The sequence below is a fragment of the Salvelinus fontinalis genome, chromosome 21 (assembly GCF_029448725.1).
Source record: "Salvelinus fontinalis isolate EN_2023a chromosome 21, ASM2944872v1, whole genome shotgun sequence".
NCBI classification, from domain to species: domain Eukaryota; kingdom Metazoa; phylum Chordata; class Actinopteri; order Salmoniformes; family Salmonidae; genus Salvelinus; species Salvelinus fontinalis.
In genome coordinates, this window is record NC_074685.1 from 40,095,874 (window position 1) to 40,108,699 (window position 12,826).

The 12,826-nt window shown below is 42.7% G+C and overlaps 1 protein-coding gene across 5 annotated transcripts in view; it reads right to left on the bottom strand.

Moving 5' to 3' along the window:
- LOC129818881 (CBP80/20-dependent translation initiation factor-like) overlaps window positions 1-12,826 on the bottom strand; it is a 125,945-nt gene that overhangs the window by 14,214 nt on the left and 98,905 nt on the right. For all 5 annotated transcript variants that reach the window (XM_055875187.1, XM_055875186.1, XM_055875182.1 and 2 more), the window contains one exon: window positions 8,802-8,957. In XM_055875187.1, the coding sequence (XP_055731162.1) occupies window positions 8,802-8,957 (156 nt within the window). The remainder of the gene's footprint in view (window positions 1-8,801; window positions 8,958-12,826) is intronic.

Genomic DNA, 12,826 nt, shown 5'->3' on the forward strand with positions numbered 1-12,826 from the left:
ATGGGGTAAGGCTGTAAGGTAATAAAATGTGGAAAAAGTCAAGTGGTGGTGTGTTTACTTTCCGAATGCACTGTACATAATGTTTGCCCTCGCATATTTTTGGGACGATATAGCTACGGACAACTGCAAAAGTGTTGCTACGGCTCTCAACAACATTTCTGCCCTGAATTTAGCTGGTGCTCATGACCTTGTTTAGCTAGCTAGCTAAACAAAGGAGAAAAAAGAGACCCAATTCACAAAGAGACCAGTTCACATGTGAAATCCTAAAGAGATGGGTGGTGCGAAGACCTAAGAGGGCGTGAACAATGCTCAATAGGCACACACAAAGAAGAGCTCTCGAACTAGTGTTAGAACCTCAGGGGCGTTTTCAGGAGCCTTTTCTCAAAAGTGGGGTTACAAGTTTATCAACTTTTAAAGCAGCATAACATTCCCCAACTACAGTGTATGATATACAATTTTGAAGCTCTGAGTCTGTACTTTTATAAAATGTAAAAAGCCCAGATAGAGCTGGCTGGGCACATTTTTAGAAAAAGGCTCAGTGGCGTTATCCTAGCAAGGGGAGGGTGCTGCAGTATTGAAAACAGGGGTGCCAATAATTTTGACCCCCATCTTTTTTAGATTTATTGTTTTACTTGTTAAACAAAATCTCTTTCTCTGAGCAATTGTATAAGTAATAAAATAATAAAATTGTAAAAAAAAGATTGGGGCATACAATACATACCCAGTATTTGTACTATTTATTTGTCTTCTTTGCTCATTTTTAAATCGAGGGTGCCAATCATTTTGGACCTGACTGTACATCCATACAGTCTAGTACCTACCTATACACCTGTCATGTAACTACAGTCCATTCAGATACACATTCAACACACCTGTAATTATCGAAACCTGTTCTACCAGACAGCGGAGAACATGTAGGCTACGTCACACTTGGCTGGCGTGTGGAGGGAGCATAGCCGGTGAAAGCCATGTAAATAATGTCTAATATCTGACTGCCGTAAGCTATCAGTGACTACAGCTGCAGCCTGAAGTGGTGCTCTAAAGGCGTCCGCATGCTTCCCACCCGAAACAGTTCGGAACAGTTTGTGCATATGATGACATTTTGTGAAGTTTCTGTTGTTTTGGCCTTTGGCAAGGTATTTTTGGGCTGTCCGTGCACACTAAATGTTTTCGAGGCAAGCCGAAGTCTTCGCCACCTTCATTGGTGATTGGTCACCAGGAGGGATTCTTCAATGACGTGTTTGTTGTCATTCAAGGACAGACAACTCGTTTCATGCACATTTTTTCACTTGCAAAATACTGCACCAAACACATTAGATTGCACGACTAAGATCTCCTCTGCAAAAACACAAAAATGTATGACATTTCTTGAGTTGTCTTATATTAATTCAGACTATTTTGAGGAAGTGTATACTGGCTACAGTGTCTCAAGATGGACAAACAGTACTATTGCCGCTTTTTCTCATTTTTCAAGTGAAGGTCTTTTAACCCATAAGTCTAAGCCGGGGGAGGGGGTTCTACTACGCTATATGGAATTGTTTTATGAAGGTCATACCAAGTATCATTTAGCTATTTGGTTTTGAATTAAAACCCCTTGAAGTACCTTTTTTTTCTCTCTCCAATTATATGATGTAAAATTATTTTTGGCCTTACTGCTATTAGCATATAGAAATGCATTGAATAACATATTCACTACTTGGAACAACAGATAGTCCCCCCGCAAAAAAATTGTTCTGAAGTGTCTGTCCTATATCTGAGAAATTAAGAAATATCCGGAAATATTTTTTATATACATATTTTTTTTCAAACATGTATTTAACCCATTATTTTGGGAACTAAAGTGTCCATATATACTTTAATAAAAAATAAAAACTTTAACTGGTACTGGGGGACCTTCAGATGAGTCTTGTGGGCGTCCTAGAGCAAAACAGAGTCACCTTGCCACAGAGGGGTCATATTAGTGTGTAGCCCAAACTGTTTGGACGCTACAGACAGAAGTTGACAGGTCGTATGTAACAACTTATTTCTTGTACCTTTATTTAACTAGGCAAGTCAGTTAAGAGCACATTCTTATTTACAATGACGGGCTAGGAACAGTGGGTTAACTGCCTTGTTCAGGGGCAGAACGACAGATTTTTGACCTTGTCTGTTCGGGGATTCGATCTAGCAACCTATCGGTTACTGTCCCAAAGCTCTAACCACTAGACTGCCTGCCACGCCTTGGAGGACGCAGTAGATTGAGATGCGTCCAATGCAAAAAAATAATAATACTGTATCTCTAGTTTAAACTGACAGATTTTTGTATTATACTAACTAGATTTTCACAAGATCGCGGACATCGACCGTAGGTGGTTAAGGGTGTATGCGAGCACACTCGTTTGGTTCGACAGCCAAACTGAAGCACGCGGAAGCCTTAACGCTATACCCTCAGTGGGAAGCATGTTGGGACATGGAGCCCAGACCTAAATTGGGTACTCTCCTCGGCCGTGTCCTAAATGGCACCCTATTCCCTATATAGTGCCCTCCTTTTAAACAGGGCCCATGCCAGCCATTGTGACCTCTCACCTATATCTCCGATACTGAGCTCTTGCAGTAGCATCTCAGTGGTTGATGAAATACCTAACCCTGAGATAAGGATTTCTGCTGACTGCTTTAGCGTTAACTGCCATGACTCAGAGTTAGTCATTTACATGATCTGAGAGGATGATTGCTCTGTGTATTCTGTGGATTCGCAAACAATGTATATATACACAGTAGTATACAGTACACAATATACAGTTGAAGTCAAAAGTTTACATACACTTTGGTTGGAGTCATTAAAACTCATTTTTCAACCACTCCACAAATTTCTGGTTAACAATCTAGAGTTTTGGCAAGTCTGTTAGGACATCTACTTTGTGCATGACACAAGTCATTTTTACAACAATTGTTTACAGATTATTTAATTTATAATTCACTGTATCACATTTCCAGTGGGTCAGAAGTTAACATACACTAAGTTGACTGTGCCTTTAAACAGCTTGGAAAATTCCAGAAAATGATGTCATGGCTTTAGAAGCTTCAGATAAACTAATTGACATAATTTAAGTCAATTGGATGTGTACCTGTGGATGTATTTCAAGGCCTACCTTCAAACTCATTGCCTGTTCGCTTGACATCATGGGAAAATCAAAAGAAATCAGCCACGACCTCAGATTTTTTTTGTAGACCTCCACAAGTCTGGTTCATCCTTGGGAGCAATTTCCAAACACCTGAAGGTTCCACGTTCATCTGTACAAACAATAGTACGCAAGTATAAACACCATGGGACCACGCAGCCGTCCTACCGCTCAGGAAGGAGACGCGTTCTGTCTCTTAGAGATGAACTTACTTTGGTGCGAAAAGTGCAAATCAATCCCAGAACAACAGCAAAGGACCTTGTGAAGATGCTGGAGGAAACAGGTACAAAAGTATCTATATCCACAGTAAAATGAGTCATATATCGACATAACCTGAAAGGCCGCTCAGCAAGGAAGAAGCCACTTCTCCAAAACCGCCATAAAAAAGCCAGACTACGGTTTGCAACTGCACATGGGGACAAAAAGGAAACAAAAATAATACTGTTCGGCCATAATGACCATCGTTATGTTTGTAGGAAAAAGGGGGATGCTTGCAAGCCGTAGAACACCATCCCAACCGTGAAGCACGAGGGTGGCAACATCATGTTGTGGGGGTGCTTTGCTGCAGGAGGGACTGGTGCACTTCACAAAATAGATGGCATCATGAGGAAGGGAAATGTGGATATATTTAAGCAACATCTCAAGACACCAGTCAGGAAGTTGAAGCTTGGTCGCAAATGGGTCTTCCAAATGGACAATGCCCCCAAGCATACTTCCAAAGTTGTGGCAAAATGGCTTAAGGACAACAAAGTCAAGGTACTGGAGTGGCCATCACAAAGCCCTGACCTCAATCCTATAGAACATGAGGGCAGAATTGAAAAATAGTGTGCGAGTAAGGAGGCCTACAAACCTGACTCCGTTACACTACCTCTGTCAGGAGGAACGGGCCAAAATTCACCTAACTTACTGTGGGAAGCTTGTGGAAGGCTACCCGAAACGCAAGACCCAAGTTCAACAATTTAAAGGCAATGATACCAAATTCTAATCGAGTGTATGTAAACTTCTGACCCACTGGAAATGTGATGAAAGAAATAAAAGCTGAAATAAATCATTCTCTCTACTATTATTCTGACATTTCACATTCTTAAAATAAAGTGGTGATCCTAACTGACCTAAAACAGGGAATTTATACTTGGATTAAATGTCAGGAATTGTGAAAAACTGAGTTTAAATGTATTTGGCTAAGGTGTATGTAAACTTCCCACTTCGACTGTACAAAAATGTAAACATCCGGTTCGTTTCCGTCTGCATTTGATGATGAAAAATATGAGTTGATGACCCCAGAGAATTACGGCTAGAATATGTGTGAGCACGCCATACAGAGGGAGTTGGGGGTGCCTTCAGAAAGTATTGAACGATTTCAAAATGGATTAAATAGATTTTTTTCTCACCCATCAACACACAATACTCCATAACGACAATGTAAAAAATGTGTTTAGAAATGTTTACATAAATATTTAAATTTACATAAGTATTCACACCCCTAAGTCAATACATGTTAGAATCACCTTTGACAGCGATTACAGCTGTGAGTCTTTTTGGGTAAGTCTCTAAGAGCTTTCCACACCTGGACTATACAATATTTTCATATAATTCTTTCTAAAATTGTTTCAAGCTCTGTCAAGTTAGTTGTTGATCATTGCTAGACAGACGTTTCCAAGTCTTGCCATAGATTCAAGCCGATTTAAGTGAAAACTCTAACTATGCCACTCAGGAACATTCAATGTAATCTTGGTAAGCAACTCTATTTTATATTTACTTAACTAGGCAAGTCAGTTAAGAACAAATTCTTATTTACAATGATGATCTACCGGGGAACATTGGGTTAACTGCCTTGTTCAGGGGCAGAACGACAGATTTTTTACCTTGTCAGCTCGGGGATTTGATCCAGCAACCTTTCGGTTACTGGCCCAACGCTCTAACCACTAGGCTACCTTGGCATTGTGTTTGTGGTTCTTGTCCTGCTGAAAGGTGAATTAATTTCCCAGTGTCTGGTGGAAAGCAGACTGAACCAGGCTTTCCTCTTGGATTTTGCCTGTGCTTAGCTCCATTCAGTTTCTTTTTTATCCTGAAAACCTCCCCAGTCTTTAACAATTACAATAATACCCATAACATGATGCAGCCACCACTATGCTTGAAAATATGGAGAGTGGTACTTAGTAATGTAAAAAGTTAATAGCATTGCCACATTTTTTGCAGTATTACTTTAGTGCTTTGTTAAAAACAGGATGCATGTTTTGGAATCTTTTTATTCTGTACAGTCTTACATCTTTTCACTCTGTCAATTAGTTCTCTCCTATCACAGCCATTAAACTTTAACTGTTTTAAAGTCACCGTTGGCCTCGTGGTGAAATCCCTGAGCGGTTTCCTTCCCCTCCGGCCTGTATCTTTGTAGTGACTGATGTATTGATACACCATCCAAAACGTAATTAATAACTTCACCATACTCAAAGGTATATTCAACGTCTGATTTTATTTTTTACACATCTACCAAATGGTTCCCTTCGCGAGGCATTCGAAAATCTCCCTGGTCTTTGTGGTTGAATCTGTGTTTGAAATTTACTGTTCGACCGAGGGACTTATACAGATAGTTGCATGTGTGGGGTACAGAGACTAGGTGTTTCTGAGCTTTGGGGAAAATATCCAGGAGAATGCTCCCAGACAGCGCCCTCCTATGTGTACCCATGTCCTTCTGCCTGCTCACAGTGTACTCTATACCCTATATGTCCTCCAATAACTGTAAACCCAGCATTATGGTTTTAATACAGGGTATAGGAATGTGAGGCCCCCCCCCACCCTCCTACATGTTACAATTCTACAGCCCTATAGCGTCTGTGGAGGTGTTAGATTGTCGTCTCCTGGGGAGTGCCAGTGCCAGGGTGTGCAAGGCATGGCTGGCACCTCTCAGTGGTGTGTGGAGGCTGGGGTGAACAGTAGCAATGGGGGGTGCTGCATATACCTTCGCTCATCTCTCTCTCTCTCAACCCCCTGCTCGCTCTCTCTATCCTTTAATTGCTCTTACACCTTACACCCCCCCCCCCCCCCCCACCTTCTCTCGCTTTCTTTCTCTCTCTCTGGCAGGATTGTTTGTGAGTGGGCGAGTGTCACCGTGATTTCACTCCTATGCAGAGAAGAGCGGAGCCTGACAGAGACTCTAGAGGAAGACTGCGGCTAGTGCTGCCGACACCACAGAGCTTCCTGAGTAACTGCAGTGAGAGAGACGTCTGGTGTGTGTGTGTGTGTGTGTGTGTGTGTGTGTGTATTCGCGCATGAAAAGGGAGGTGCAGGCGTACACTGCAAAAGAAAGAAACTATTTCGGTGCAGCAATAGTAAATGTGTATCGCAAGTGGAATAAAATAATGACAATTCTACATCATCCAGTTATGGAGAGTGCGTGGGGTCGGGCTCTAACATACTGGAGCTCGAGCATCCCAACAGCTAAGACAAACAACGCTAGCATGTCACAGACAGGAGACCCCCAGCCTTTAGCCCAACAATGCAGAATGATCGATTGTGGTATGTGTGTATTTGTAGAGAACAGTATGTGCGTGTCTGTGTGTGTGTGTGCCACTTCAAAGCAGCGGTTGTAAAAGTGCCAGTGACATTCTTGGAGCTTATTCACTATTCCAGCCAGCCCAGGCACGGACCACACGCTGGAACCCACAGGTCTGTGTGTGTACATGGGTGGCTGGATATAGGATGCCACCCTGAAAACCAGACATAAACATCTTGCATCCCTGGGATTCTGAAGAGGTGGGCTCCAACAACTGGACCCTCCGGCAGGCAAGCATGGTGGCAGATCTCTCGCGCTCTCTCCTTACGCTAGCCCCCCCCCCCCCCTCCCCCATGACATGACACGTCAGACCATCATTAAGTTCGCCGACGACACAACGGTGGTAGGGCCTGATCACAGACAGCCAATAGGGAGGAGGCCAGAGACCTGGCAGTATGGTGCCAGGCCAACAACAACCTCTCCCACAAAGTCATTTAGACAAAGGAGATGATCGTGGACTACAGGAAACGGAGGGCCGAGCACAACCCGATTCCCATCGACGGGGCTGTAGTGGAGCGGGTCGAGAGCTTCAAGTTCCTCTGTGTCCACATCACTATGGTCCAAACACACTAACCCAGTTGTGAAGAAGGCACGACAACGCCTCTTCCTCCTCAGGAGGCTGAAAAGGTTTTGGCATGGGCCCTCAGATCCTCAAAAAGTTCTACAGCTGCACCATCGAGAGCATCTTGACTGGCTGCATCACCGCTTGGTATGACAAGTGCTTGGCATCCGACCGCAAGGGGCTGCAGAGTGAGTACGGCCCAGTACATCACAGGGGCCGAGCTCCCTGCCATCCAGGACCTCTATACCAGGCGGTGTCAAAAAAGTTTCAAAGACTCCAGCCCGCTCTCTCTGCGCCTGGAATCAACAGGACCCTGAACAGCTTCTACCCCCAAGCCATAAGACTAATAAACAAGAATGATAAATAGCTAATCAAATTCTCTTGCACCAACTCTACCCACACATACTTACTGTACACTGGACTCTACACCCCCCCCCCCCACACACACACTGCTGCTAGTCACTTTACCCCTAAACTCTATGTACATTACATACACACATTACCTCGTACCCCTGCACCCAGTACTGGTTCTCCCTGTATATAGCCATGTTATTTTCTACCTCCTATATATAGCCATGCTAGTTTAACTTCTCCTCATTATTCACTGTGTCTATATTTCTATTGTTTATATCTTATCTTTAACACTGCATTTCTGGAAAAGGACCCGTGAGTAAGCATTTCACTGTTAGTCTACACCTGTCTACGAAGCATGTGAGGAATTAAATTTGATTCTCACGCTAAGAGAGGTAAGAAAATGAAGGCTAATTGCTAACCTCGTCCTAGATCTGTTGGTGCTGTCTTGACAACTCATGTGGTCATTTTGAAAAGAAAACAACTAGGAGTTGACTATACAGCACAAACACATCTGGGTCCAGGCTATGATAGGCTAATGCTCGATTGTCTGGTGGTTTTCCTAGTATTTGATTTCACTTTAAACTGTTCATCTAAACCCTTCATCCTCCCCATCTCACTGTCTGTCTCGCATGTCTATGTCTCGACCACTTCTGTTTATTCTTTAGCGGTAAAGCCCCAGATTGCTACCGCGTCTGTCTGCGGTCTCTGGTTTTCATGGAAACGGCCGGAGCCATTGTGACAGACCACTTCTGCTGATGGGAATTGGAACTCTGAGGCAAGGCAGGTGTTACCGGAATCATCTTCCCCCTTTAGTTTTTTCCCCCAATTACTAAAAGTGCTGTGCTGTGGGGATGGGTAGATGGAACAGCCCTCTGAATGAGGAAGCGTTGTGATCGTAGCGAATGACAAGTTGTGTCTGTTCCAATATCCATCCGGAAATAATGTCCCTGCAGTGGTATGCTAGTGTAGATATTGGAAGATAGCCAACGTTATAGTACTGTATGTAGGTTACATTGCGACATAGTTGGGCAAAGATGAGTAGAGGAGGAATGTCCGTGTGCGAGAGTGTACTATCCTCTCTGCGACATGGGGGCGACTCTGAAGGGCTCTTAGGTGGTGGTGTGTTAGTGTATAGAGGAAGATGTGTGTTTATGGTGGTACGGAGTGTACTAACCTCTCTGAGACAGGTGTATATGGGACAGACCAGGACTCGGAAGGGCTCTCCGGCGCTGGACCTCATTGTTCCAAACATCTCACACAGGAAGGTGATGAACCCCAACCAGAGCTCTACGTCAGACGCCTGCAGCTCCTCCCGACGAGAGAAGTCCTTCTGTAGAGGACAGAGAGGAGAGATGTAATGTTAGGGAGCAGAGAGATGAGACACTGTCAAAACAACACAGCAGAGAAAAGTCCTTTGGTCGGGGACAGAGATGGGTGAATACAATGTTAACCAGGCTAAGGATAATTGTGTCATATTTCAATTGTTTTATCAAGGTATTTCACTTAGAAATCAGCCTCTGTTAACTTCTCTGGGGCAGGTGGGACGCAAGCGTCCCACCGGCCATTAGCCAGGGAAAATACAGAGCGCCATATTCAAATAACATGATATAAAAATCAAACTTTCATTAAATCACACATGTAAGATACCAAATTAAAGCTACACTCGTTGTGAATCCAGCCAACATGTCAGATTTCAAAAAAGCTTTTCGGCGAAAGCATAAGATGCTATTATCTGATGATAGCACAAAAGTATACAAAGAGAGAAGCATATTTCATCACTGCAAGCACGACACAAAACACAGAAATAAAATAGAAATCATGCCTTACCTTTGACGAAATCCTTTTGTTGGCACTCCAATATGTCCCATAAACATCACAAATGGTCCTTTTGTTCGATTAATTCCGTCGATATATATCCAAAATGTCTATTTATTTGGACCGTTTCATCCAGAAAAACACAGCTTCCAACTTTCGCCACTTCTCTACAAAATATATCAAAGGTTTCATGTAAACTTTACCAAAACATTTCAAACTAATTTTGAAATACAACGTTAGGTATTTTTAAACGTTAATAATCGATCAATTTGAAGACGGGATGATCTGTGTTCAATACAAAACCAAACCAAACTGAGGCAACTTTTTTCATAACATGACTCTCTCCAAAAATGTACTTCATGTGACCCTCATTTACGATAGCCCTACTTCTTCAGTACACAAAGGAATAACCTCAACCAATTTCCAAGGACTGGTGACATCCAGTGGAAGCGGTAGGAACTGCAAGCAAGTCCATTAGAAATCTGGTCTCTTTTAGATAATTCATTGAAAAGACAGTGACATCAAAAAAATACAAATTCTGAATGGTTTGTCCTCAGGGTTTTGCCTGCTACATAAGTTCTGTTATTCTCACAGATATGATTCAAACAGTTTTAGAAACTCCAGAGTGTTCTCTATCCAAATCTACTAATAATACACATATCCTATATTCTGGGGATGAGTAGCAGGCAGTTGAATTTTTGCATGCTATTTTTCCGAAAGTGAAAATGCTGGCCCCTGCCCCGAAGAAGTTAAGCAAATTCGCTTCACAACAATTTGGCTGATAGCCACACTTCCCAGCTTGAATTGAGTGCACCCTACAAGACTGAGGTATCAGGTTGCACATCCACAGCCATTGGAAGCTGGGAAGACCCGCATTAACTTTCATTCGCTGGTCAGACTGTCAATTTATGGCGGAAGGACACGTCGCACCTTCATATTCCGGACAGCGTTGGAAAACTAAGAACCTTCAGCATTGATAGCAACTAGTCCCATCGTTGTACGACAAACACAAATGGTTTAATTTCAAATTTAATTTAAAAAAAAAATGTATTTGAACCACTGTGTTCATCACAGACGGACAACTTTTACAGGAGATGAAATCTGAGATCGTATTAAATCAGTAGTCTCTGTGTTTTGTTTCTTATGTTTTGTACTTTTTGTGGACCCTAGTAAGAGTAGCTGTTAGTTCTGCAAAACCTAAAAATGGGGATCCAAATAAACTAAAAACGTTCAGGGAGGGGAGGGATGCAAAAATCACAAAGCTGTGACACAAAAATAAGGCTACTTTTTCCTACCCACTAGCTATATGATGAATTGTTACAGTAATAATGCAACTGACATGATATAGGAGGACATTTGTGAATTTGATTGTAAATATATATAGATGCGATTCTCAAATAGAATATTTCAGGCCCTATTCAACCATTTTTCATGAATGGGAGCTTAATCATATATTGATATTTCATAATTGTATATCGTATTGGTACTACAGTATGTCCTTGAGCTTGGGTCGTCAAAAGTGAGTTCATCTCAGCAATGTTTTTTTCACCAGGTAGGTGAGATTTCTTTGCATTACTATCTTGTCATGAGAAATGATCAAATTCGTGCATAGCCATAGAGACATCCAGAATGTCAGCCATTAGCATTGAACATGTTAACACAGTTATAAGTCAGTCCATATGTAGGGGACAGAAAGCACAGAGACATCTCAAAACCAAACTAGGGCACAGGGTATGCCTCAAGGTATCCTTCCGTAGCAGCTAGAGAGAGGAGAGATACTGTGACTCTGAGTCCTTCTAGGGTAGAGAGGAGATATATACTGAAACTCACTATGAACTCAGAAGATCACAAGGGGTTGAGACCGAACAGTGATGAAGATCCAATGTGATCAGAAGGTCTCTTATTGCGCAAACACACACACACACACACACACACACACACACACACACACACACACACACACACACACACACACACACACACACACACACACACACACACACACACACACACACACACACACACACACACACACACACACACGCACACACACACACACACACAATTATTGTGCAACCAGGGGATGGGGGAGGGAAAGAATAATCTATGATTCATCCATAGAAAGGAGACACTGATGTCTCAGTGCCTATCTTAATTTACGCTCATGGAAATTGGCCTATATGGATAGGGCAAGACCGAATGATACAAGACCGAATGATACAAGACCGAATGATACAAGACCGAATGCAAACAGACAGTTGATGTTATGTGCATTTGACATTTATTGCACTTTTCAAAGCATTTGTTGATAACAAAATCGGAAATCACCCCTGGATAGACTCAGTAAGACAATAAGAAGATCAATTTAAAATGTTGGAGTAGGTGCAAGATAAGGAAATAAAAAAGTATCACAAGGGTGTGAGTGAGAGGTCTAACTGGTGTCTCCAAGTGGCCCCACCTCTCCAAAGTGTGCACAGTTTCTAAGTAATTTCAATGCACTTTTATGACTCAAGGAAAGAGCATTCAATTATAAGGTGTTTTTAGCTCTCCTAGCTTTGCCATTGAGGAACTGAAGCAAGCACACTTGTTGTTTTTGTACACGATCCAAATAAGTTCCATTATATATCGCAATCTGGTTCAGGTGGGCATCATTTTAACAGTAGCAGTGCGTGGGTAATATCACTGGGCAAGCCAAGCCCTTTTTGCCGCGCCAGGACCATTCACAGTTGAGTTTGATCAGTTTAGCTCAACGCTGATTCGCACATTTTTTATACTTTTGTCAAGGGAGGCCAGATGCTCGCTGGCTTCCCTTGCCTTCAATGCTACTGTTGGCAACAATGTCATACTCGTTTGGACCAGACAGCATCAGATACAGTACATTTGGAAAGTATTCAGACCACTTCACTTATCCACAAGTTACAGCCTTATTCTAAAATGAATTAAATCGTTTTCCCCCCTCATCAATCTAGGCACAATACCCCATAATGACAAATTTTGAGCAAATTTACCCTTTACTCAGTACTGTGTTGAAGCACCTTTGGCAGTGATTACAAGCTTGGTACACCTGTATTTGGGGAGTTTCTCCCATTCTTCTCTGCAGATCCTCTCAAGCTCTGTCAGGTTGGATGGGGAGTGTTGCTGCACAGCCATTTTCAGGTCTCTCCAGAGATGTTCGATCGGGTTCAAGTCCGGGCTCTGGCTGGGCCACTCAAGGACATTCAGAGACTTGTCCCGAAGCCACTCCTGCGTTGTCTTGGCTGTGTGCTTAGGGTCGTTGTCCTGTTGGAAGGTGAACCTTCGCCCCAGTCTGAGGTCCTGAGCGCTCTGACACAGGATCTCTGTACTTTGCTCCGTTTATCTTTCCCTCGATCCTGACTAGTCTCC